The sequence below is a fragment of the Hyperolius riggenbachi genome, chromosome 9, assembly GCF_040937935.1.
Source record: "Hyperolius riggenbachi isolate aHypRig1 chromosome 9, aHypRig1.pri, whole genome shotgun sequence".
Lineage (NCBI taxonomy): Eukaryota > Metazoa > Chordata > Amphibia > Anura > Hyperoliidae > Hyperolius > Hyperolius riggenbachi.
Genome location: NC_090654.1, coordinates 67,064,321 through 67,092,265, shown reverse-complemented (window position 1 = coordinate 67,092,265; position 27,945 = coordinate 67,064,321). Strand labels below are relative to the sequence as shown.

The following is a 27,945-nucleotide window of genomic DNA, read 5'->3' as shown; positions in this document are numbered from 1 at the left end:
CCTTCACCACCCGGATCTTCTGCTATGAGTCCTGGTAATTCAGCCAGTCAGCGCTGTCCGGCCGCATGCCGCTCCCACAGCCAGGAACATTCTGCACCTGCGCAATAGTGCTGCACAGGTGTAGTATGCTCCTGGCGGCGGAGTGTGTGCATGCGCACTACGCCTGACTGGCTCAAGTACCTGGACTCATAGCAGAAGATCCAGGTGGCGGAGGAGGACAACGAGGGACTGATTATCCTGAAGGCGGCTGGAGGAAGCCCCAGGTATGTATAAAAAACTTTAATTTCATCTGTCTCAGGTTTACTTTGTTACACAGTAGTACTATACTCTACATATGCACTCCCCACAGAGCTGCAGGGAATCCACTGAGAATGCTGTGCACATTGAACACAGAGGTGTTGTCTGTTTACAATCTCCTCATTCCCCTGCAGAGTACCTGCACATCATTCTTACATGTACCCACACTTACATTGCCTAGGGCCTGATAGATGTTCTTTGTTCCGGTTTGTACCTTTTACAAGTACTCTTACCAAGGACTAGTTTTAGTCTAAAGGGAATAAATATAGTAGTCTACATATCCTTCTCACTTCAGTTGTCTTGTAAAATTCCTAAGCGTTGGCAGTTAAGAGACGAATTTCATGTTACATACTTTTAATCAACAAAATTGTAATATGCAAATTAGAGGAGTCGGAGTCGTGGAGTCGGAGTCGGTGGAATCCTAAACTGAGGAGTCGGTGGATTTTTGGACCGACTCCACAGCCCTGGCAGCACATATTTGAATTCGAATTGATAATTATCAAATTGGGTGGTCAATCGGCTAAGTCAAGTAAGCTTTACCTTAGCACCTTTACTGCTTAAATGCTGTTCTGCTCCAATTTGTTTTTCTCCTATTAGGTTCTATGCTGTAATCTTTAAGAGCAGAGAAGAGATGCTGTGTTTCATACTACTTTATCTTAAGGCAACTGTTTATGGAATGAGCACTGTAGGGACTGTACAAAGGGAGGGCGATGGACCAGCGAACAAGCGAATGGTGACCCATGGCAGGAAGGACAATGCAAAACAAAAGCCTTATTTGCTGTTCAGCAGTCCAGCATGATGGATCACTAAAGGTGGCCACTAACGGTCCAATTTCTAGCGAAAAATCGTTCGAGCGATCAGAAATTCTGATCGGATTGGTTGTAAATCTCCATTGGTGGAAACAATTGATTATGAATGAGTGAAAAATGTGTCGCCCGAATGAATTTTCGTCGAACGAAAATTTGGATTTTCTTGGTGGTCGTGATAGATAGGAAGCAATAATTGGTTAGTTGATGGTGTAGTGAACAATTTTTCGTCCGATCAGAATTTCTGATCGCTCGAGCGATTTTTCGCTACAAATTGGACCGTTCGTGGCCACCTTAACCAACAACATGCGACAGCAGTAAAGATGCTACAGTTCTGCAAGATATGATCACAAATAATAGTCTCTAGCTTATAAACAACCAATCGTGGGAATGCTATGTCAGTCTGTAGAGAGGGCAATTTAGGCTTAAAGGAAACTAGAGCGGATATAAAGTAAAAGTTTTATACACCCCTGGGGCTTCCTCCAGCCTCATGCGCACACATCGCTCCCACGCCATCCTCAGTCTTCTCCCACTTCGGTACCGGGTCCCGTCACTTCAGCCAGTCGCGGCCAGTCTGACGCAAGTGCTCTATTTACTTATCTCTCCAGCAGCCACTGGAGAGATACGTAGAGGGCGCACTACTACTGCGTAGATTGGCCCCGACTGGCTGAAGTGACAGGATCCGGTGTAGAAGACAGAAGGCTGAGGACAGCGGCGTGGGAATGATGTGTGTGCATGGGGCTGGCACGTTAATGTTCTAAAATGCTGAACAGTCTTAAAAATTTACATAAAAACTATCTCGGTACTACCAAGGGGCCTACAACTCCACTCTGAAGCTATGGACATGAGTTAGATTTCCCTTGGCTAAAGCGATTGTTCCAGATCATCCCTTGCAAACATCTACAGAGGATTCCCCAAAATGTAATTAAGGTAATTATTGATCAGCATCAAGAGACAGCACAGCAAAGTGCTCAATAGCAAATCTGTACAGTGATCATTCCTGAAGTATCACCGGACATTACCAAGAATTATTTCAGGTGACAAGCTTGTGAAGTGTGTATATGCAGCTTTAGTGGCCTGCGCTGACATCAGCAGATGCATCTTATCCTTCTGCTGAAGCACTTGACTGCAGGATGGCTGCATACGAGGCAGGAGGCTTGGCCTAATTTCAGCGTTCACTTTGCTGTAACGTGCTATAGCGTAGGAACGTTCAGAGAGGAAATTCTGCGTGACCACAGGCATGACTTAGGAGAGAGGAGACCTACCTTCTCCTGAAAAACCACAGCAGTTTCCAGGCCTGGCATAATGTCCAGCAGGAGGCGACAGGCGGCTGTATTGAGCGGGGGCTCACGGCTTGTCATGACGTAGGCATTCACCAGCTAAACGCAAAATAAAGTGTAAGATGTGCAGAACAATATTGCAGCAACAAGTACACAAAAGATAAGAAGTCTTTTTGGACACACAACTTTCTTTTTCACAAAGTACATAGGAGCATGACAGCCTGGGACCTCCCACAACGTCAGGCACCTCAATCTCCCCATGGCACTTATATAGTCCAGAAGTGCCATTATGGAGGAAAGAGGGCAAGGCCAAACAGCACTGCCGGATTGTGTCTTTTTGCAGAAATGGCAAGGCGATTGCAATGAGGTGGTGCCAATAAGAAAAGAACATTTACTGCAGTTAATTAGGTATTATTTAAATATAACCATTATTCCCATTATTCCCCTGACGCACATTAGTCACTGTCATTCTGAGCGTATCTTGTTTGCCACTGGTTGGCAAGACATGTATGGGATTAGTACTATAGCAACTAGAGATAAGGGAAATCTACTAAAACAATCAAGGCCATTCCTTACTAGCATGTGCAGAACATAGTGCCACCCACTACTGGCATAACACCAGGAAATACTGCCTACACACCCCAAGGTGGGGGTGCAGAATGGTACAATGAACTGTATGCTTTAATTCACATTTTTATGTTTTTGCACTGTTTGTGGGATACCTTCAACATAAAAAAGTAATAAATGTAAAAAACACCTATAGACTAGGTGGGCATGTGAGACAATAAGCCCCTCTGAAGGACAGTACTGATATGCACTCAAATTTTTTATTAGGCAGATATATTGTTTTTGTTTTTTGCTTAGCACTAATCTTGCTAGACCCTGGTCTTGGTCTTAGACCTGTTTTTCTGATCCTTTTAGTGCAAGTAAAAATCCACAATATCGGCATCCCTCTAGTAATTAAACCATCAGACACACTCCGCATATAACCTTCCGGAACTTGCACAATAGTGTGTCAACCAAGTGTACCTGTGTTGATCCCTGCAGGAAACCATTAACAGCAGGTCAGCTAACAGCTGATTGAAACACCAGTCCCCAGCTTAACACTTAGGCCCCGTTCACACTGCACGCGTTTCCAGCTGCGTTTTGGAAACGCGTGCAGGTGGCCGACAAGCACGACATCAGACATTGCATAGAGTGCAATGTCTGATGTTCACACTGCATGCGTTCCGGACCTGTGCGGTCCGGGAACGCATGCTGCACGCATTTTTTGTAAAAACGCGTTGCTGTCCCATTCACTTTTCAGTGATGGGATCAGCCACGCAACGCACACAAACGCGGATGGCGTGCGTTCGTACGCATTGCGTTCCGCACGCACGGCCATCCGCGTTTGTGATGTCAACAGGGCCTAAACTTCTTCTGCCTACCTGTCACCAATTTCCCCTCATCAGCCTGCTGCCAACTTCCCCTCGCCTCTGCCTGCCTGCTGCCAACTTCCCCTCGCCTCTGCCTGCCTGCTGCCAACTTCCCCTCGCCTCTGCCTGCCTGCTGCCAACTTCCCCTCGCCTCTGCCTGCCTGCTGCCAACTTCCCCCTCGCCTCTGCCTGCCAACTTCCCCCTCGCCTCTGCCTGCCAACTTCCCCCTCCCCTCTGCCTGCCAACTTCCCCCTCCCCTCTGCCTGCCAACTTCCCCCTCCCCTCTGCCTGCCAACTTCCCCCTCCCCTCTGCCTGCCAACTTCCCCCTCCCCTCTGCCTGCCAACTTCCCCCTCCCCTCTGCCTGCCAACTTCCCCCTCCCCTCTGCCTGCCAACTTCCCCCTCCCCTCTGCCTGCCAACTTCCCCTCCCCTCTGCCTGCCAACTTCCCCCTCCCCTCTGCCTGCCAACTTCCCCCTCCCCTCTGCCTGCCAACTTCCCCCTCCCCTCTGCCTGCCAACTTCCCCCTCCCCTCTGCCTGCCAACTTCCCCCTCCCCTCTGCCTGCCAACTTCCCCCTCCCCTCTGCCTGCCAACTTCCCCCTCCCCTCTGCCTGCCAACTTCCCCCTCCCCTCTGCCTGCCAACTTCCCCCTCCCCTCTGCCTGCCAACTTCCCCCTCCCCTCTGCCTGCCAACTTCCCCCTCGCCTCTGCCTGCCAACTTCCCCCTCTGCCTGCCGCCAACTTCCCCTCTCCTCTGCCTGCCCGTCACAAACTTCCCCTCTCCTCTGCCTGCCCGTCACAAACTTCCCCTCTCCTCTGCCTGCCCGTCACAAACTTCCCCTCTCCTCTGCCTGCCCGTCACAAACTTCCCCTCTCCTCTGCCTGCCCGTCACAAACTTCCCCTCTCCTCTGCCTGCCCGTCACAAACTTCCCCTCTCCTCTGCCTGCCCGTCACAAACTTCCCCTCTCCTCTGCCTGCCCGTCACAAACTTCCCCTCTCCTCTGCCTGCCCGTCACAAACTTCCCCTCTCCTCTGCCTGCCCGTCACAAACTTCCCCTCTCCTCTGCCTGCCCGTCACAAACTTCCCCTCTCCTCTGCCTGCCCGTCACAAACTTCCCCTCTCCTCTGCCTGCCCGTCACAAACTTCCCCTCTCCTCTGCCTGCCCGTCACAAACTTCCCCTCTCCTCTGCCTGCCCGTCACAAACTTCCCCTCTCCTCTGCCTGCCCGTCACAAACTTCCCCTCTCCTCTGCCTGCCCGTCACAAACTTCCCCTCTCCTCTGCCTGCCCGTCACAAACTTCCCCTCTCCTCTGCCTGCCCGTCACAAACTTCCCCTCTCCAAATTCCAACAAAACCTCCCCCTTACTGATGCCTAATACTAGCTCTTTACGCCATAATAACAGTCACTGACCAATGAGCAGTTTTTTTTCTGCAAGAATTAACACATTTACTCTTGTTCAATGGGGTAATACACAAGTACCAACTTTCCTGATGACTCGGATGCACAAATAAGCCTCCTGTGGATGAGAAGGATGCAAAGACTTGACAGACTGCCTATCAGACAGGATGCTAGGCTTACTGCAACCCACCACAGGGAGGGAAAATGATTTCCCACCTGTACTGTATCAATTCCTGTATGGCGGTTATTCTGTGGGGTACTGTCAATATGATTTTTATTAATTACAGCCATAAAATGAAGCAGCAGCACAGAACTCACAGCATTCATGAAGTCATCGTTCTTGAAGAGAATGCGCAGGAGATGGCCAAGCATGCAGTCTGGGTTTGCACGTCCTGGAAAAGCAGAAAAGCTACTCAAATTAAGAAGTATGACACAATCTCCAAAAACACTTTCCATATTTCCAGGCCAGAAAACGACAAAAATTCTGAATTTTGCAACAGCTAAATAAGACATTCCATTGATCAGCACTGTTGGGTTCATCTGATCAGAGCAGGCTGAAATTTACAGACAAATGCAGAGCCAATCTATACGTTCACTCACCTGGATGTCTGTCATCAAATGGGTCAGGATCACCCTTGCGGTATTCCTCCGTCTCCTTCTCTATCAGCTCAGACATTCTGGGTGAGAGATTATTGGGTAAATGGTCGGTTCTCACATGCTTCAGTCCCTTCCCCCTCAACACACACAGCAATACTTGTATTATACCCTCCTCTCACCTGGTTAGCATAGGTACCATATCCTGTCCTCCTCCATGCCCACTCTCCCACTGCTCCAGCAGGGCTGACAGCTCAGACTTGGAATCCACATATGTCCCTGTGGCCGCCATGGCTAAACATACAACATGAGTGTAAAACAAAGCTAGCAAGCAGATTCACCATTATTACTACTCAGAAGTTATGTACAGATTTTTATCAACCAACCCCTACGCCCCCAGCTCAGAGTACAGCAGTGATAGGAGCTAGTGTAGAAAAGGATGCCCTCGGTTCACTGGATGGAGGAGTAAAAGTCCAAACTTCATTGCAACATCTGTTAAGAGCAGTACAAAAAGCTCACGCGTATCGGAGCAGGCATGGCGCCTTAGTCATAGTAGGTCAGGGATAAACATGAATGTTGGGGCTGCTAGCGGCCCTCCTCCCTCAAGTGCTAGGAGCTGCCATATTTTATTTCTGGCTTCAGTAGTGCCTGAACCACACACCTGAAACAAGCATGCATCTAGTCTTGTCATACTTTTGTCAGAAACATCTGATCTGCATGCTTGTTCTGAGTCTATGGCTAAAAGAATTAGATGCACAGGGATCAGCAGAACAGCCAGGCCATGTGCATCGTTTAGAAGGAAATAAATATGTCAGCCTCTCTTACATCTCGCAGTTCAGGTGTCCTTTAAAAGGACCACTATTGCAACAATTTTAACATTTAAAAATACATTTCTCCCAGAGTAAAATGCTCTAAAAATTACATATAAAACCTGTCAGATTTTTACTAATGTAAATGACAGGTACATAAGTAATTCATAGAGCATTTTACAATAATAAAAATATGCATTTTATATGTATGTAGTTCAAACGTTACAATTTTTTGTGACAGTTTAGTTCATAGGTGACGTGTCCACACTTTATCGGCTTGTGAGCTACTTTAAAAAATTAGTCAAAAAAGTCAAAATGATCTACCCATTTACAATTTTAGGAGCACACTTGTATACAGAATGGAAACTGTAGTGGGGTCGGGATCTACCAAGCAGTCTTTCGCGATCTACCTAATGGGCTCCCCTGGTTTAGTTTATACTTTAAAAGTAACAAGGTTACTGACAGAGACATCAGAAAATGGAAAGTTTACAGTTGAGGTCAAGTTTGATGCTTCTGAGCACAGGGCATGGTGGGGAGAAAATGTACTGTAGAAAGTACTGTGTCAGCTGCAAATGTCTTAATATTGTAGATTGGGGAAGTGCTAGAGCCCCCTGTATTTTTTATATTGTTCTTCCTCATTTTCTGTCCTGATGACATTGTGGATTCATGCTGATGCCATGTGATTTCTTAACAATTAAGCAGACAAATGTCTTTTTAAAGTGAAAGACACCGCCCTCTTCAATGCTTTTACTCTTTCCTTTACTCTTTCCTCACTGTCTGCTGAAAGATCTTCTGGAATCCACTAAGACCACATTCTTCCTCAGCTCATCCCTTCAGTGCAATGCAGAACAAGCTGCCAGGCTCTGGGCACTACTGACCAGCAATCCAAAAGGTGGGTGCAAAGTCGTGTGTGGGCACTAGCCAGGAGTGCAGTGGGAATGGGGAGCCACTTCCATCATGGTTCTGGCAATAATTCGGATTTTCAGCTGCAGACACTATTTCATAGAGAAAAAAAAGGGGGATATCGAATAACTGCCTGGCTAAAAGAACCAGGACAAAACAAACTAAAGGGATTGAATTGCAGGCTTTGTGAGTGGGTGGGTGGGTCTGCTGCACAGCTTACATCATTTGGCTGTTCAGGATTTTAAGAAGAAGGCACAGACCGAGGGCTGGTGCACACCAAGAGCGGTTCTGAGCGTTTTTTAAAAACACTTGCACTTTGAAAAGCACTTGGCTAATTTTTCAATGGGATGGTGCACACCAGAGCAATTTGTTTTTTCCCCAGACTCAAACTCTGGTCCAGCAGCATTTTTGCTGATTTCTGAGGCGACTCAGCCTCAATGTTAAGCATAGGAAAGTGGAAAATTGCACTGAAAAGCGCTAGTTCAGAGCAATGTTCAAAGCATTTTTGTTACAGAAGCTGTTCATTTACAGCTCTACTGTAACAAAATATAAAAACGCTACACCAAAACGCTCCAAAAATCGCTAGGCACATGCCTAGAATCGCCTTAAAAAAATCACTTCAAAAAGAGCTAAGCTTTTGCTTTTACGCTAGTGCTTTTTGGTGTGCACTGGGCCTGAATCTGTCAATACTGCAGGCTTCAGTCTTTTTTGACAATTAGTGGTACAGGTGATAGCTAATGTCTGTGCTACTGGCCAGGTATTTTAAAGATGATTTACAAGAAAACAATAGCAGGCTCGCTGAGCACCAGTATGCTAACTCATTCATTAATACGGGACACATTTAATAAATACATTATTTTTGGAACTAATAATACTGCCGCCGTGTGAGAAGCAGAGTTCTTCAGAGATCTTTAGGACCCCCAAAGTATAGCAGTAATATTCAGCAATGTTTAATAGAGCATAGTGGCATGCTAAAATAATCACTTGCACTCTGCAGGAAGCGTTAGGATGTTGGGTCTGTTCTGCTAAAGCTACAAATCTGTCAGAATACCTGATGTATATGTACTCATTCTGGGTCAGAGTTAGCCAAGCAAGCAGCAGTTTTTACTGGGAACCTCCTTCCTCCTCACTTATGGTATTATTTCCTTAAAGAGACTCCGTAACAAAAATTGCATCCTGTTTATCATCCTACAAGTTCCAAAAGCTATTTTAATGTGTTCTGGCTTACTGCAGCACTTTCTACTATCACAGTCTCTGTAATAAATCAATGTATCTTTCCCCTGTCAGACTTGTCGGCCTGTGTCTGGAAGGCTGCCAAGTTCTTCAGTGTTGTGGTTCTGCTATGAACTCCCCCTTCCAGGCCCCTCTATGCACACTGCCTTTGTATTATTTAGATTAGGGCAGCTTCTCTCTTATCTTTTACAAGCTGGATAAATCGTCCCCTGAGCTGGCTGGGCTTTCACATACTGAGGAATTACAGACAAAGGCAAAGCTGTTTGCAGGAAGAAAGGAGCAGCCTGAAACTTCAGTGCATGAGAGCTGAAGGGGGAAAGAAACACACAAATGATCTCTTGAGATTCAAAAGGAAGGATGTATACAGCCTGCTTGTGTATGGATGTATTTTCTATGTGTGGACATACTGTACATCAACCTACTTCCTGTTTTGGTGGCCATTTTGTTTGGTTAAAAACCGTTTTAAAAAGTTTGTTTATAAACACTTAATGCGGCGAGGAGCGGCGAAATTGTGACAGAGGGTAATAGGAGATGTCCCCTATCGCACTGGTATGTTTACTTTTGTGCGATTTTAACAATACAGATTCTCTTTAAAGAGACACTGAAGCGAAAAAAAATATATCATATAATGAATTGGTTGTGTACTATGAATAATTACTAGAAGATTAGCAGCAAAGAAAATATTCTCATATTTTTATTTTCAGGTATATGGTGTTTTTTCTAACATTGTATCATTCTCTAATATATGTGCAGATTACACAATACTCAGCATTCAAAATGATTCTTTCAGAGCAGTCTGTGAACTAATGACCTCTCCTCTGGCAGAGGAAAAGTAAACAGTTGAGATAATAAAAGTCAGAAGACAGCCCTCTCCACCCGACTTTTGAAAGTCGTAGAGCTTAATGGCTTTATTGCATAGAGATAACAACTGGAGTTTCTTAACTCTTCCTGTACTGGAAACAATTGACTGATGTATCGGATCTTAATGTTTTATTTCTTAGCTGTACTACACATACTAATTATAATTTTTTTTTCGCTTCAGTGTCTCTTTAAAAGTAATAGGTGCACACACGCACATTTCAGGGCTGAGGGCTGCACAAGTGCATCATGAGGCTGTAGCAGTGGAAGGGGGAAGACATTGTGGCGCACAACAGGGCTGCTCCTGGTGAGCAGGCTAAGGAGAACGATGCAGTGAGCTGAGAACAGTGACACATGGGAGCAGCCATTCTCACTCTAGATTCTTGGCAGACATCCCTGGCCAGGGACACTCTGGCATGTGTAATGGCCTGTAGTGTGAGGCAAGGGGTGGGGGGCAGGTATAGCTAGACAGGATGAAGTGATGAGGGAGGGGGAACAGGACAGTAATGCGTGTAATGAACTACAATATATTGCATTAGCAGTTAGCATTTAGTGATTCTTGAGTGTTGGTGTTTTATTTGTATTGTCCAATAGGCAGTTAATGTTAAAAATAATACTTTCACAATGCTTGGATGTAGTGGTACTAATGTCCATCCATTATAAAATAGGCAAAAAAAAAAGGAAGCGGAAAGAGACAATGCTTACTCCTTGTTTCTAACCTAAATTGGACAGAAATATGGGTACCCCGCATTAAAGTGGACCTGAACTCTTGCACAGGACAGAAGGAAACGGAGAAATGCACCCTGTATGCATTTAGTGAGTTTAGCCTGTCTAATTCCCCCTCATCTTTGTCCAATCACAAGTTGTAACTTGAACCCTCAGCTGTGTCAGGATGTTAATGTGTTTGCTTCCATGAAAGCAGGAAGTAGACAACTGCAGATGTACTGCATGATTTGTAACAGCTGTAACAAAGAAATGTTTTTCTATAAAAAGGAATTAGGCCTGGAACCCACTACAAATCGCTAGCACAACCACTAGCGGTTTTTAATTAGCGTTTTCTAATTAGCGTTTTCTAAGGGATTTCGTGAGCCTTTGCCAGCGATTGTGATAGCGATTTGAGATTAGCGATTGTAATTCTGATTGGTCCTTTCAAACTATACATTTTTTTTTACAGTTTGCAATAATTTAAAATCACACACAAATCGTTATGTGCAGCAATTCATGAGCGATTTACCAGCGCTTCAAAACTTTACATTGAAGCACAAATGCTCCCAAAATGCTGCATGTCCTGCGATTGCGATTTTGCTAATCGCTACTGTGGAATTTGTTACAATTATTGACATTGGCGGAGAGTTGAGGGAAATCGCTACCGATTTAACTACTTTAGGACAAAGCCAATTAAAATCTATGCCCTGTTTTGGTGGTTACCTGGCTGGCAGGGCGTAGATTTCAATCACCGCCGCTGCGCGCATCCACCGATCTCGCCGCTGAAGCTGACGTCTCTCGCCGCAGCTCACTTGCTCTGCCGCCTGTCTCTATGACGGCAGAGCCCTGTGAGTGGGTTAGGAGCCGATTTCATTGGCTCCTGGCCCTGTCTTTCAGGGTAAGCAACTCCCATTGGCTTACACTGAAAGACAGGGTCAGGAGCCAATGAAAGCAGCTCCTGACCGGCTCACAGGAACTCTGCCGAGGTGCGGCGGTGACGCCAATTGCGGCGGGTATGTGCGGCGATTCGTCGTTATCCGTTGGTGTTCCGCCGTTTCTGGTACCAGCGGTCTCTGGTCCTTAAGTGGTTAAAGCGCTTCCTGAAAGCTCAAAAAAGGGCTCTATTGGGTTCCAACCCACACGCTGTTTCTTATACGTTAGAGCACAGAGGAAGTTCTGAGCTCAGGTCTGCTTTAAGTAATGCTGCATACACACTTGAGATAAAAGTCTTTAGAAAAGGCAAGATCACAGACCAATTATACCCCATTCCATGTAGTATGAGAGCCATACTCTACACAGTCTATTCTATTGAGCTGCACTCCCCATCAGATAAAATCTTTGCAAGATGCTGCACACAAAGATGCTGTACACATTCAAAAGATCATTATCTGCAAAAGATCTCTTCCTGCAATAGATCCATTACTGCAAAATGCATTCATAGTCTATGAGATCTGCAGATCATCATACACACCTTGTTTAACAGGCAATCATCTGCAGATCATCTGCAGATCAGATCCACCAGGATGGATTTTCAGATCTGCAGATGATTGCCAGATATGCAGATGAAGTCTGTTAAACAAGGTGTGTATGAGGATCTGCAGATCTCATAGACTATGAATGCATTTTGCAGGAATGGATCTATTGCAGGAAGAGATCTTTTGCAGATAATGATCTTTTGAATGTGTACGGGTATCTTTGTGTGCAGCATCTTGCAAAGATTTTATCTGATGGGGAGTGCAGCTCCATAGAATAGACTGTGTAGAGTATGGCTCTCATACTACATGGAATGGGGTAAAATTGGTCTGTGATCTTGCCTTTTCCAAAGACTTTTATCTCAAGTGTGTATGCAGCATTACAGTCTGTTATAAGCCACCATCAGGGAATCCAGGGGAAATTTGTTTCACAAAACACTGCAGCTGTTTTTTAATGAGGCTTGAAAATTTAGCTGCACTAAAGGTGGCCATGCACTTATAGATTTGCAGCAGATTCGACCATTAGATAGATTTCTGTCAGATACCTGTCAGGTCAAATCTGACAGGAATCTATCTGATGTGTGGCACACTCTAGGAACAGATTTCCAAAAGATTTCAGAATGAAATCTATTGAAAATCGTTCTAAATGCATTATTGCACCATTAGATCCAATGCAACTCCATGGACCATCGATCTGCTGATCGACCTATATTTTCCATCCTGTCAGAGAGATCAATCAAAACCGACTGCAAATAGATCAATTGGCTGATCTGAAAGAATCGGATTCTATAAAATTGACCAGTGAATGGCCCTTTAGGCCTCTTTCACAGTGGGACGTTAAAGTCGCACGTTATAAAAAAATGTATAAAGCAGACTAACGCACAGCAATACAAAGTCTGTGCGACATGCACAGTGCACACGTTGCGTTGTGTGTAACATGTAGCAATATTTAGAAAGTGCTGCATTCTGTGCGTTTAGCAATACATTTGCTGTGTTGTGTGTTGCGCATGCTCAGTAAGGTTTTTTATTTTTAATGTAACGCATGTGCCGTTTTCGTTCCATCAGTATGCAACGAAAATGGCGCACCAAGAGACAAAGCAGTGCAAAGTAACGTCCAATTTCATAACCTACATGCGCTGCGTTAGGGGCACGTTGTGCAACTTTAACATCGCATCAAACGCAACGTCCCAATGTGAAAGAGGCCTTAAAGTCTCTGCTGATGTCTCTACCAGGATTGCAGCAAAGCATGACTGGGTGATTCTTATCTACAGCAGGTAGGAACACTGTAAATGCAGCCTGCTATATACATGTCTTACTAGAGCTGTGCGTAACCGTTCTGTCCTTCCTGCAGAACTCATAAGTACCTCATACAATGGGAAGTAGAGCTGCAGCTGCTCTTGTCACTCCTGCATGTTCTTAGAAACTGTCTTTTACTCAGAGGTCCCAAATTACACATGTACAGTAATCAGAGGGTTAGAATTTCAGCCAAGAATGGAGCAGTTGTCAGTGTTTCCTGCAGAAACATAAATCATGCCACAGAGAAAGCAGGTGTTCAGAGAGGATACAGGAACGCTGCCAGGAATCTCCAGGAAGCAGCTACATGTGTAATGAATTCTCAAACTTCAGTCTTCAGACACAGGATTGAACTGTGAGAACAAGCCGTTACCAGGAAGGTCCTGCAGGGGGAGCTGCACAGCACAGGTTTTATGAATGTGAAAGCTCAGATGTCAGAGTTTAAGGAAGTTGTGTAATGTTACAGGACATGGGCAAAGCGAACCTGAGGTGACACAAACGCGTGTTCACCTGTTGAGCTTTGGAGAATAATATTTTAAGTGTCTGGTTGTACTGGGACTGACACAGGGGACCACGGTTCAAATCTCGGCTCTTCCTGTTCAGTAACACAGGAGTTATTCAATAAGGAGGCCTTGGGCAAAACCCCCAAACAGTGCTACTGCCTACTGAGCACACCCTTGTGGCCCAGAGAAAAGCGCAATATAAATGTTCTGTGCCTTGTCTTATACCACATAACATTCAGCCTCTGTTACATTAGTCAGTGTAACAGAGGCCAGTCACACACACTGATTCAAATACGATCAGTTATCACATCTAGTTCTCTAGGACAATCACACAATTACTATATGGTCAACTGTCTAGATTTATATAACAGCAAACCTGAATGGAAAATACATGAATGAGAAACAATTCTCTATCCTTCTACTCCTAAATATGAACTTTTTTTTTTTTTTTTTTTTTTTTTTTTTAGAACCCCCCCCTCCCTCCCCCCATTTTGTTTGTGTTTTAGACCCCATTTCCACTAGGGCCATATTCGTTCTGAATCTACAGCGTACCCCACAGGCAAGTAGCACAGGGAAACGCTGCCCATCTTTCTGGTGGCTTCCCATCCAGATCACACCTTAGTGTGAATCTGGACAGAAAGCTGCAGCTTTCCGCAGCACACAGCCGAATCACTAGAGCAGTGCATGGCGCAGCTGAGCAATGTGGGCTGCGGCTACGCAACAGAAACAGCTGCAGCTCCCGCCCGGCGGATCGTTCAGAAACAGCCTTATCAGTCCACCGACAGACTGTACACACACTGTACTGTCTGCTGAAAACCCGCCCAGCGGGAGGTGCTGATGGACCCATCGTTGGCTGTAGTCAGGCGTGTGTACGAAGAGCCACAATCTATAAACTATTAACTTTATCTATTTCCTGAACTCAAAGATTGTTATCTGCTGGGTAAGAGCTTTATGGCTTGTAATTTGTTAGCAGTGAGAGTTCTAGTCCCTGTGTTCTCCCCAGGATCAAACAAGTGGGCGGGCCGCCCGGGTAAATTCAATTACCGCCCGGCTGGCTGCATTCCAGTTGTCATCACCGGTGCCCGGCTATCGCGCTGGGCACTCTCGCAAAAATAAAAAACAAAAAAAACACACTGATGCTGCTCCTGAAGCTACACAGTTCTGTGCACGAGATCTCGCGCTTCCCGGCGAGCTCGTGCATTAATTGGCCGAGCAGTAGAGGCGGGACCAGCACGTGAGGCTGAAGACTGTCTCTTCATAGACCTCCGTGCAGAACAACAGTGGTAGGAGGCAGCCGACACAGTTCAGAGGCGCGCATTGAGGCTGTCTGCGTGCACGGACACTGTCAAGCCTGTAAGTATGCGTATGTAACAGGCTGACAGGCCTTGCGATCTAAAGCCATATGAATGAAGTTGCGGGCAGGCGGGTTGTCGGGGGCTATTTGGGAGCTAGCTATTGCAACGATTAAAAAAAAAAAATAAAAACACGAAACGATTTAAAAATAACAAAACCTCAGTGTTCTCCCCAGGCCGCGAGCAGTGTGGAGTAGGGGAATGCCCACATGTGCAGTAGCTGGGGTCCGACCTCTATCCCCCCTCCCTCTCCCCTCGCTCAACCAGCTCCTCAGGCGGTGGCAAATTCAGCGTCACTGGCTCTCAGCTGTCTCAAACGCTAGAGCACACGCCTGCCGCCTGATCCCCGTTGTCTCCTGTCCTCTCCCTGATGCTGTGCATACTTTTTAGTGTGCACAGCATCGGAGAGAGGACAGGAGACAACGTGGATCAGGCGGCAGGCTTGTGCTCTAGCGTTTGAGACAGCCGAGAGCCAGTGATGCTGAATTTGCCACCGCCTGAGGAGCTGGTTGAGCGGGGGGAGAGGGAGGGGAGATAGAGGTCGGACCCCAGCTACTGCAATTGTGGGCATTCCCCTACCTCACACTGCGCGCAAAGCACGCTGCCACCCCCACCGAATCGTCGATGACACTTAAAGAGAATCTGTATTGTTAAAATCGCTCAAAAGTAAACATACCAGTGCGTTAGGGGACATCTATTACCCTCTGTCACAATTTCGCCGCTCATCGCCGCATTAAAAGTGGTTAAAAACAGTTTTGAAAAGTTTGTTTGTAAACAAACAAAATGGCCACCAAAACAGGAAGTAGGTTGATGTACAGTATGTCCACACATAGAAAAATACATCCATACACAAGCAGGCTGTATACAGCATTCCTTTTGAATCTCAAGAGATCATTTGTGTGTTTCTTTCCCCCATGCACTGAAGTTTCAGGCTGCTCTTTTCTTCCTGCAAACAGCTTTGCACTTGTTTGTAATTCCTCAGTATGTGAAAGCCCAGCCAGCTCAGAGGACGATTTATCCAGCTTGTAAAAGATAAGAGAGAAGAGAGAAGCTGCTCTAATCTAAATAACACACAGGCAGTGTGCAGAGAGGGGCCTGGAAGGGTGAGTTCATAGCAGAACCACAACACTGAAGAACTTGGCAGCCTTCCAGACACAGGCCGACAAGTCTGACAGGGGAAAGATACATTGATTTATTACAGAGACAGTGATAGTATAAAGTGCTGCAGTTAGCCAGAACACATTAGAATAGCTTTTGGAACTTGTAGGATGATAAAAAACAGGATGCAACTTTTGTTACGGAGTCTCTTTAAGGTTTGCGAGAGCCCGGGGAGCTAGCTGCATCTGCGGGGGGGGGGGGGGGGGGGGGGGTTTGGGCAAGATGAGTTGCACACCCTCCCCACCAGCCTGACCACCTCCCCACTAGCCCACCAGCCTGATCACTATCCCAATAGCCTAATCACCACCCCACTAGCTCACCAGCCTGACAACCCACCCCACTAGCCTGACCGCTAGCCCACCAACCTGACCACCTTCCCACTAGCCCACCCGCCTAATCACCACCCCACCAGCCTAATTACTAGCCCACTAGCCTGACCACCTCCCCACTAGCCCACCAATCACCACCCCACTAGCCTGACCACCACCCCACTAGCCCACCAGCCTGACAACCCACCCCACTAGCCTGACCACCTCCCCACCAGCCTGACCACCACCCCACCAGCCTGACCACCACCCCACCAGCCTGACCACCACCCCACCAGCCTAATTACTAGCCCACTAGCCTGACCACCTCCCCACTAGCCCACCAATCACCACCCCACTAGCCTGACCACCTCCCCACTAGCCCACCAGCCTAATCACCACCCCACTAGCCCACCAGCCTGACAACCCACCCCACTAGCCTGACCACCTCCCCACCAGCCTGACCACCACCCCACCAGCCTGACCACCACCCCACCAGCCTAATTACTAGCCCACTAGCCTGACCACCTCCCCACTAGCCCACCAGCCTAATCACCACCCCACTAGCCTGACCACCTCCCCACTAGCCCACCAGCCTAATCACCACCCCACTAGCCCACCAGCCTGACAACCCACCCCACTAGCCTGACCACTAGCCCACCAGCCTGACCACCTCCCCACCAGCCTGACCACCACCCCACCAGCCTGACCACCACCCCACCAGCTTCACCACTTACCAACCCACCCCACTAGCCTACTCTAGACCTACCTACCCACAGTGTAAATTGTAGGTTGCGTCATCGCAGCGCATTTGCGATCGCACTACCTAGTGGAAAAGGGCCCTTACTTCCCCACCCGGCTACTTTTTCATGCCACCCGGCTGAAAAACATTTCTGGGGAGAACCCTGATGCGTTTCTGCAAAACGCCTACCGCTTTGGTGTGCACCAGCCCATTGAAATACATTACCGAAGCGTTTCCACATCCGCAAGCGGTTCTAAAAACGCTACCAAAACCGCTCGGTGTGCACTAGGCCTAAGAGGCCAGGGAATACCCTAATGGCTAGGGGCAGGCCATGCAGTACAGAGTGCATATAAGGTCGCTTGTGCAGAAAAAAGCAGTGCACAAATTGCTTTGTTCCACTGGGCCTGCGCAAACCATACTAGCGCATGCACACGCGCAGAGAGCTTCTGGTCATGCAATCAAGAATGCGTGCAGCCAGTGCCTGCACACTAATGCCTGACATGGCCGACCAGGAAATAGCTGTGGCAGACATTTGCGCACAAAAGGAGAGGGGCGGAGGAGAACGGGGAGTGGTGAGCATGAGGAATACTTCATATACATATCTGCTCCCACCGTTTTCACTGTATGTTTCAGCTCTGGTATCCTTAAAGCAACATACATCTGAGGCTAGTTCACTGACCTGTAAAACTCCACAGAGACAACTTTCTATTTGACATGGTCAATGACGCAAATAATTCTGGCTTGTATACAAACTGTATACAACTTGACTCCTTTCCAAGATGCACACAATTCACACGCAACCTGGCAATATTTTGCATCTCATTGACCAGCTCGTATGTCTACATATGGCATCATTTCTGCAGTGAAGTCGTTCATACGGAGTGGACAAAATACAATAGAAGTAAATGCTAACTAGACACTGAATAGCTACCTTATATCACAAGGTCCAGAAGGGAAGAGTAATTATAGCTTCTAGGAGAATGTTACTTCACATAAATGTGACTGTCATCATAATTACAACACATAGGCTGACAATTAATAAGGTGGTTAAACTTTGTTCTAAAGAAATATGGATTTACCCCAGGCAGGCGGCATAAAATTGGACTAGTTTATTTAGTGTAAAGCTAGCAACTGGCACATAAAAAGGTGTCCAGTCCTGTCAGTTTTTGACAGTTCTTGTAGAAGTTGAAGGTCCGCACCTCTTCCGAATAAAAAAAAAAAAAAAAAAAACAGCTTTATTGAAGATCCATAAAATGCTGTGGAGCAGCTACAGCCCGCTGTTTCGGGTTAAGTGCCCTTTTACAAGCTTCTTCGGAAGTGATGCAGACTTTCAACGTCTACAAGGACTACTTTCACCCTGTTAGTACCAGGGGTGGGTTCTCGCACACCTGTTGAGGATTGTTGAGGTGCTGTTCCCTCTCTTCAGAGTTGACAGTTGGCATCTGTTTTGCATGCGTTTCGATAGCTGTGTTCACACAAATCTGTACATTTCCGGTCCTATCAGTTTTGTATGTTTCTATCGAACATAAAAGGTGTACATTTGGTCCAGTCAGGTAAAACTGATGCATTACTGACAGGCTAGGCCACTACTGGACCGTAAATGTGTAGATTTGTGTGTGAACAAGGCAGGGCTGTGGAGTGGGTACAAAAATCATCCGACTCCATAGTTTATGGAATCACCGACTCCAGGTACCCAAAATTGCTCCGACTCCTCGACTCTTGCAAGGCTATGGAGTGGGGACAAAAATCATCCGACTTCTCAGTTTATTTAACCACCGCCTCCGGGTACCCAAAAATTGCCCAGACTCATTGACTCCACAGCCCTGGAACCAGTCCTGAACAAACAACTCTGATATTACAGAAACCAAATCCTGTGATCCATTAACTCCACTGACAGAGTGGCAGTGACACCGAGCAAATATCTTATGTTTACGAAGCCTCACAGGCGTGTAGCTCTTTTCCCTGTGACAACATGTATCCTACCGCTAACTATTCATCTGAGACATGCTATGTTTGAGTCCTTTACAAGTAAAGACCTTACAATGTTATTTACAGCTGGATTTCTCTATGCCAGCTTTACAAAATTGGTCACATTACCTTTAGGAGCTCAATGGTGCTCGGTGACCTTGTTCAGGTCATAAATCTAAAAACCGTCTCTCTACATTCCCAATCGTTTTTGTAACTGTGGTGGACTGCTGTTCTCACCCTCTCCACTTGCCAATGACTTAAAGGACAACTGAACTGAAAGGGATATGGAGGCTGCCATATTTATTTTCTTTTAAGGAATGCCAGTTGCCTGGCTGCCCTGCTGATCTTCTGTCTAATACTTTTAGCCATAGCCCCTGAACAAGCATGCAGCAGATCAGGTGTTTCTGACATTGTCAGATCTGACAAGATTAGCTGCATGCTTGTTTCTGGTGTTATTCAGACATTGCTGCAGCCAAACAGATCAGCAGGGCTGCCAGGCAACTAGTTTTGTTTAAAAGGAAATAAATATGGCAGCCTCCAGATTCTTGTCACTTCAGTTGTCCTTTAAGGTGCGTATATAAGCACTAATTCTGTTACCCTTAGGCCACATACACACATCAGACCATAGTCTTTTGAAAATGAAAGATCACAGACCAATTTTACCCCCTTCCATGTAGTATGAGAGCCATACCTTCACAGTCTATTCTATGGAGCTGAACTCCCCATCAGAAAGAAATCTTTGCAAGATGCTGCACACACAGATGCTGTACAGACACAAAAGATCAGTATCTGCAAAAGATCTGTTCCTGCCAAAGATCTGTTCCTGCAAATTGCATTCATAGTCTATGAGATCTGCACATCATCATACACACCTTGTTTAACTGACATTCATCTGCAGATCAGACAATCATCTGAAGATCTGAAAATCCATCCTGGTGGATCTGATCTGCAGATGAATGTCTGTTAAACAAGGTTGCAGGAACAGATCTTTTGCAGGAACAGATCTTTTGCAGGAACAGATCTTTTGCAGGAACAGATCTTTTGCAGGAACAGATCTTTTGCAGGAACAGATCTTTTGCAGGAACAGATCTTTTGAATGTGTGCAGCATCTTGCAAAGATTTCTGTCTGATGGGGAGTTCAGCTCCATAGAATAGACTGTGTAGGTATGGCTCTCATACTACATGGAAGGGGGTAAAATTGGTCTGTGATCTTTCATTTTCAAAAGTAACACATCACCATAGGGTCTGATGTGTGTATGAGCCTTTAGGGATTGGGATTGATCACTCAGGTTTCAGTTCGATGCCTAATTCTGTACAGACAGCAAGGTGCACAATGGAGCAAGTATCAGGCCCACCATACACAAACTAGAAGATCGCCAGCCATCTAGTCTATATAGGATTTACTCTCTCTCTCACATTGATTCTTAGAAATAATCAATGAGTTACTAAATTGTCCAACTTACATGCAAATTTAATGCAGCAGCTTAGAATTGGGCAAATCCAAGTTGGCAGGAAATGCATATGCTTGGGCCCAACTACAAGCTGCATAGTTTTTGCATGCTATAAACCATGAGTTTAGCTATCACATGCCTCCATCCATGCAACTATATCCTGCAGTTTTTGCATCTGTGCCTACTAGCACAGTGTCCCTTTATATCAGCTGTCACATTTTCCACTAGTTCTATCTCATCCCTTCCTCTATGTATGACTGTGGCAGTCTCTTCCCAAATTATGTAGCACTGCACCCACTGCAGGGCTGTGGAGTCGGAGTTGGAGTCGAGGAGTCAGAGCAATTTTGGATACCAGGAGTCGGAGGTTTCATAAACAGAGGAGTCAGAGTATTTTATACCAACTCCACAGCCCTGGTAAGTATTAGACTAAGGAGTCGGAGTCGAGAAGTCAGAGCAATTTTGGGTACCAGGAGTTGGAATTGAAATCGGTGGATTTATAAACTAAGGGGTCGGAGTCAGAGGATTTTTGTAACGACTCCACAGCCCTGATTGCACCTGCAGTCCTTTCTTAATACAACAAGCTGGCTTTCTTTTTCAATGTCTTTTCCATGGCATCCATCTAATCTCATTGTACCCATCTCTGTACAACAGTGACAGTGTAACCTCCTTGTATTGTCTGTCACTCCTATCTCCCCTATGCACAACCTCTTATAATTTTCCCTAATGATTCTCCATACGCTATTGGTTACCATCTAGCAATCACTGCTATGTATCTCCTAACAATCACTGAATCCATCCAGAGCACTATGTCCCTCGGCAGCTGTCATTGTGCTATAGTCACCAAATTGTCTTCACCTGCTTACACTACAGTGTTCTCCCCAGGCTCTTTTAGCTGGGTGCTCCACCCAGCTAATTTTGTTGAGCACCCGGCTGTCATCGGCTCACCTCCTCATCCTCCACCCTGCATTCTCCCAATGTACCAACCTGGCTACTTGTTCATGCCAACCGGCTGAAAAAAAATTCTGGGGAGAACAATGCACTAGCTGTGTCTCCACCCCTATGTACAGTCTCCTTGAGTCTCTCAATATTATACATACTGTGTCCCATGGTGTGTTACACTCCAAGGGCCCTACTGCCAATCCGCTCCTTGTTTACATACATATTTATATGTACATAAATACATACTTATAAGAGGTACATTTCTCCCAAAGTAAAATGTACCATCAATTACCATTCTATGTTCCTGTCACTTACAGTAGGTAGTAAAACGAATGTTGGACTAGTTTATCTCCTCACAGGAGATTCTCAGTTGTTTTTTTTTTTTTTTTTTACACACAAAAGCATTTCCAAGACAGGAGCTATACAAAGTTGCTGGCCAACCTCACTACTCTCTTGCACTCTAATTCGGCAGTTGGACTGAGCAAGTGCCATTCAGTAATCCCACATGAGGAGATGGGCTAGTCTAACACCTGTCAGATTTTTACAGCCTACTTTAAGTGACATAAACATATGGGGAGGGTAATTTAGAGTATTTTATTCTGGAACAAATGTACATTTTACACATGTGCATACATATTAATTTAAAATTTTACATGTCAGTCGTCATCTTCCTACTCTGTCCCATAAGAATTCCTAATTCAGAAAAAGGAGAGAGAGAGAAGATAGTGCTTCTATGGTGCAATACCTTTAATTTCAGTTTGCAAATTGCAAAAGAGGTGCACATACAAGAGTGGCTGGATAGTGTAATGGTTAATGGTACCGTCGTTGACATGGGAGACCAAGGTTTGGATCCTGGCTAGGGTCAGTACTTTCAGTAGGGAGTTAAAGGCTACACTCCCTAACACTGCAGGATGGCCTCTTGAGCGCTTTGAGTCCGACAGGAGAATAGCGCTATATAAATGTTCAGATTATTTTGGATAGTAAAAATGTGCAAGCATCTCAAATGCCCAATGTTCCATTCCTCGGACGTCAACTGTGGCCAGCGGGGGAATCAACAAGGGCACAGGAAAGTGTGGAGTCCAGGCAAGTTCCATGTGCCGGGTGATGACGACAACACATTTCGAGACACAAGTCCGAGGAGTGGAACTCTGGGAATGTGAGATAGACTTGCAAATTTTTGCTATATCATACATGCATTTATTTTGCAATTGGAAACTGAATTAATGATGCTGCACCATAGCAGCACTCTTTTCTCTCTCTTTTTTCTGATACAAACATGGAAAATCCCACCACCGAGAGAGCTGCTCTGGGCGATACTTTTCCTCCCTTTATTGTGTGACACTGGCATTGGTGAGTTGGTTTACTTTGCACATTATATCCTTTAGGTTCTGTCCCCGCTTGAGCTGAGAACAGACATTTCATCCATTTTCCACTCATCGACTCCTATTTTATAAACAGGAGCCATTTACACTGTCACTCTGCAGTTGATCCGTTGTGGTTGGGGCCCGCACTTCTGTGCAGTTCACGACAATCCAGGGCAGGCAGATGCATTCACCATATAGCCTATGGCGGTAACTTATCTACCCCAGGGCTACAGCAGACCCTACACTGTCTGCTCCCGTTGGCCACACGTAGTCCAGCATAAGTGGAAACTGAGCCTTAGTCCTGGTTTTTAACAGAGTCTGTGCATATATTTGTCTATTGTGAAATTCTCAATTCAGGCCCCACTAATTCTAGTCCCTGCAAATTAAAGAATGGGCGTCTAGTTGAACTAGACCTACACAGATCATCTTCATCACTCTTTTTCTAATGCCACCTGTCTCCAAGACAATGGCTGTTTCTATCAAGGTGATTTGTTCCATGGGGTAGATAAGACCTCCTCAATGGACTGTCACTGGCACCCTCAGTCGTCAACTGATTGTCTCTCCTCTATATACTGTCTTATTGCATACAGCACCAGCAGACTGTCTGCATCTGTCACAGTACTGAGCTCCCTGGCGCCACCTCCTTTTCTTCTTCCTCAGTACCAGTCGTCTGTCCCTCCATTGTAAGCCCCCCTTCACCTAGGCAATGTCACCCCTACCGTACAGACATTCATCTCACCCGCTGCGGCGCTCTGTCTCTCGTTCTTTCAGTCTCTCACGCTCTCCGGCTCAACGTCGCTCACCAAACGCGTCATACTACCGCGCTTCTTTCCTTTCCCTCCACAGCATGGCTCCGCCCCCGAGCACAGCAGCATGCCGGGAGATGTAGTCAGAGGCTCAGCTCCTGCCGCTGTGACTAGCCGCTGCAGCCATATTCTGCGTCCCTCATACGCTCTGCCGCCAGCAGCCATGTTGAGAGCGGCAGAGACTAGTGTACCTTCCAAGCCTCCATACTGCTGGAGGTGGAATCGTGTGTTGTTCGGCCTAGCGGCCATATTATCCATAGAGAAATCAGGTATGGGCAAACTTGGCCCTCCAGCTGGTAAGGAACTACAAATCCCACAATGCATTTGCCTTTATGAGTCATGACTGTGGCTGTCAGACTCTTGCAATGCATTGTGGGACTTGTATTTCCTCAACAGCTGGAGGGCTAAGTTTTCCCATGCCTGCAGGCTCAGCACAAGGCGGCCATGTTTTGAGTGGCAGATTAATTAAACCATGATGTCTATGGATGATTAATAATACGCAGCTTATTTAAATTTTACCTTTGTGGACAGCATGGTGGCATAGTGGTTAGCACTCTCACCTTGTATCGCTGGGTCCCCGGTTCCAAACCCAGCCAGGGCACAATCTATCTGCACAGAGTTTGTATGTTCTCTCCATGTCTGTGTGGGCTTCTTCCGGGCACTCTTGTTTCCTTTGGCATCCCAAAAACATACAGGGCTTTCCCCTTAGTTGGCCCAAGACTACAATAGACATATGACTATGGCAGGGATTAGATTGTGAGCTGCTCTGAGGGACAGTACCTGACTTGGCTATGTAAAGTGCTGAGGAAGATGTCAGCTCTATATGATTACTAAATATTTAAATTGGTCTGGAGCTAACCTAATTGAACTGACCAGGCAGAAATCTCATAGACCCATCTGCCGCTACCTGCAAACTCACTCAGGCAGGCGCATTCGCGTCTCCTCATGCGGGTTAAGGCAGAAATAACTGGATCGGATCCGCTTCACTGCGCAGAAACGAGTCCTTTGCGCCTGTGCACTAGAGCGGATGGGATCGGGTTCGGCTATTTCCGCCTTTACCCAAATGAAGAGCTGCTACTGTGCCTGCACAGGATCGCAATAGGTAAATATTGCCTGCACACCCTTGTCAAGCCTTGTTGAGTGACTTTCGGGGGAGGCAGCGCTGTATTCCCCCAAGCTACAGAGGACGGGGAAGCCTCATCGGTACCCTGAGGCTTCCCCCTCCCGAGGTAAGTATCCCGCAGAGCATTTTTTTTTTGTTTTGTTACAGTGTCTCTAAATAAATTCTAAAATTGCACAACGGGAGCAACAACAACACAGCTTCAGCTACCTCCGACGCTCACGCAACTTAAAGGGTAACTTACATCTATTAAAAAAAATAAGTTTTACTCACCTGGGGCTTCCACCAGCCCCCTGCAGCTGTCCGGTGCCCACGCAGTCTCAGTCCAATGCTCCTGGCCCCGCCAGCAGCCACTTCTGTTTCCGGCGACAGGCGCCGACAGGCCTGGGAACGTAAATGATTCTTTGCGTACCTGGCCGCAATAGCAGTATAGAGGGCGCTATTGCGGCCAGGAACACGAATCACTCGCGTTCCCAGGCCTGTCGGCGCCTGTCACTGAAAACGGAAGTGGCTGCCGGCGGGGCCAGGAGCATCGGAGCGAGACTGCGTGGGCATCGGACAGCTGCAGGGGGGGGCTGGTGGAAGCCCAGGTGAGTAAAACTTTTTTTTTTTTTTATAGATTTAAGTGTCCCTTTAACTAAACCTATTCGGATGGTGGCATAGTATTTCCCGTTGGTCCCCGGTTTCTTACAAATAAGTGGTTGCAACCACATTGCCGCAAGCAGGAAGCAGTTGTTGGTCTATAAAGTTTCCCGCAGGGTGCCTCAACTAGCCATTGGTCCTTTTTTATGCTGAAAAAAAATGGTATAATTGTTCTTTAAATTGGAGTTATTTGCATCTCGTTGACTATTCCTAGCAATGATGTGAGTGTAAGTTGGGTAGGCAGCACAAGCCAAATGCCAGAATAGTGACACAGGAGCAGGCATTGGTATCCTTTCTAGGAAGTGCTTCTGATCAAAATAAAGTAAGTTCTGAGAATCCCAGTATTACAACAAAAAACTATCTATTCCAGGCTCCCTGATTAATGCTACCTATTGTACAGGATTGTTACATAGAAAAAGTAATCTGCTATTCATTTTACTGTGGCACAAATGTATGTACTATATGTATGTTACACATGTAGTTTAAATATAGTAGAATCTCATTATAGTAAACGAATTAAATATAGTAGAATCTAATTATAGTAATCTCCAAGGACCAGGAAAAGTAGTTTACTAGATCAGACGTTTACTATCGCAGAATTGGTCTTACGTTATATATTTATACAGACCCATTTGCTGAGGACTGAGTTTACTATATTCAGAGGTTTACTATATCAGTTTTTACTATAACGAGATTCTACTGTATTACCAATTTTGTGATAGCGCTTCTTTAAATCAGCTGTAACTTCCAGAGAGGGATGGAATTTTTTGCCTTTTTCTATATTTTGGACTTAATCTAATAAATCATTAGATATTAAGTGATAAGTGTTATCTCTATGCAAATGAAGTCTTACAGTGGCTTGCAAAAGTATTCAGCCCCCTTGAAGTTTTCCACATTTTGTGACATTACTGCCACAAACATGAATCAATTTTATTGGAATTCCATGTGAAAGACCAATACAATGTGGTGTACATGTGAGAAGTGGAACGAAAATCAGACATGATTCCAAACATTTTTTACAAAAAAATAACTGCAAAGCGGGGTGTGCGTAATTATTCAGCCCCCTTTGGTCTGAGTGCAGTTAGTTGCCAGTAGACATTGTCTGATGGGTGCTAATGACTAAATAGAGTGCACCTGTGTGTAATCTAATGTCAGTACAAATACAGCTGCTCTGTGACGGCCTCGGAGGTTGTCTAAGAGAATATTGTGAGCAACAACACCATGAAGTCCAAGGAACACAACAGACAGGTCAGGGATAAAGTTATTGAGAAATTTAAAGCAGACTTAGGCTACAAAAAGATTTCCAAAGCCTTGAACATCCCACGGAGCACTGTTCAAGCGATCATTCAGAAATGGAAGGAGTATGGCACAACTGTAAACCTACCAAGACAAGGCCGTCCACCTAAACTCACAGGCCGAACAAGGAGAGAGCTGATCAGAAATGCAGTCAAGAGGCCCATGGCGACTCTGGACGAGCTGCAGCGATCTACAGTTCAGGTGGGGGAATTTGTCCATAGGACAACTATTAGTCATGCACTGTACAAAGTTGGTCTTTATGGAAGAGTGGCAAAAAGAAAACCATTGTTAACAGAAAAGCATAAGAAGTCCCGTTTGCAGTTTGCCACGAGCCATGTGGGGGACACAGCAAACACGTGGAAGAAGGTGCTCTGGTCAGATGAGACCACAATGGAACTTTTTGGCCAAAATGCAAAACGCTATGTGTGGCGGAAAACTAACACTGCACATCACTCTGAACACACCATCCCACTCTGTCAAATGTGGTGGCAGCATCATGCTCGGGCGTGCTTCTCTTCAGCAGGGACAGGGAAGCTGGTCAGAGTTGATGGGAAGATACAATACAATAATACAATACAAGATGGATGGAGCCAAATAGAGGGCAATCTTGGAAGAAAACCTCTTGGAGTCTGCAAAAGATTTGACACTGGGGCGGAGATTCACCTTCCAGCAGGACAACGACCCTAAACATAAAGCCAGGGCAACAATGCAATGGTTTAAAACAAAACATATCCATGTGTTAGAATGGCCCAGTCAAAGCCCAGATCTAAATCCAATCGAGAATCCGTGGCAAGATCTGAAAACTGCTGTTCACAAACGCTGTCCATCTAATCTGACTGAGCTGGGGCTGTTTTGCAAAGAAGAATGGGCAAGGATTTCAGTCTCAAGATGTGCAAAGCTGGTAGAGGCATACCCTAAAAGACTGGCAGCTGTAATTGCAGCAAAAAAAGGGGTTCTACAAAGTATTGACTCAGGGGGCTGAATAATTACGCACACCCCACTTTGCAGTTATTTGTAAAAAATGTTTGGAATCATGTCTGATTTTTGTTCCACTTCTCACGTGTACACCACTTTGTATTGGTCTTTCACATGGAATTCCAAAAAAATTGATTCATGTTTGTGGCAGTAATGTGACAAAATGTGGAAAACTTCAAGGGGGCCAAATACTTTTGCAAGCCACTTTATACACACATACTAGAACTCTCGCCTTAGTGCTTGAGAATAGGTATAT

General features: G+C 45.8%; 1 protein-coding gene across 2 annotated transcripts in view; it reads right to left on the bottom strand.

The window, feature by feature from the left end:
* DCAF1 (DDB1 and CUL4 associated factor 1) overlaps positions 1 to 23,680 on the bottom strand; it is a 56,151-nt gene extending 32,471 nt beyond the window's left edge. For both annotated transcript variants that reach the window (XM_068252987.1, XM_068252988.1), the window contains exons 1-5: positions 23,590 to 23,680; positions 5,978 to 6,089; positions 5,802 to 5,878; positions 5,520 to 5,593; positions 2,369 to 2,482 (exon numbers count right to left, since the gene is read on the bottom strand). In XM_068252987.1, the coding sequence (XP_068109088.1) occupies positions 2,369 to 2,482; positions 5,520 to 5,593; positions 5,802 to 5,878; positions 5,978 to 6,087 (375 nt within the window). In that variant the 5' untranslated portion in view covers positions 6,088 to 6,089; positions 23,590 to 23,680. The remainder of the gene's footprint in view (positions 1 to 2,368; positions 2,483 to 5,519; positions 5,594 to 5,801; positions 5,879 to 5,977; positions 6,090 to 23,589) is intronic.
* Positions 23,681 to 27,945: the final 4,265 nt, after the last annotated feature.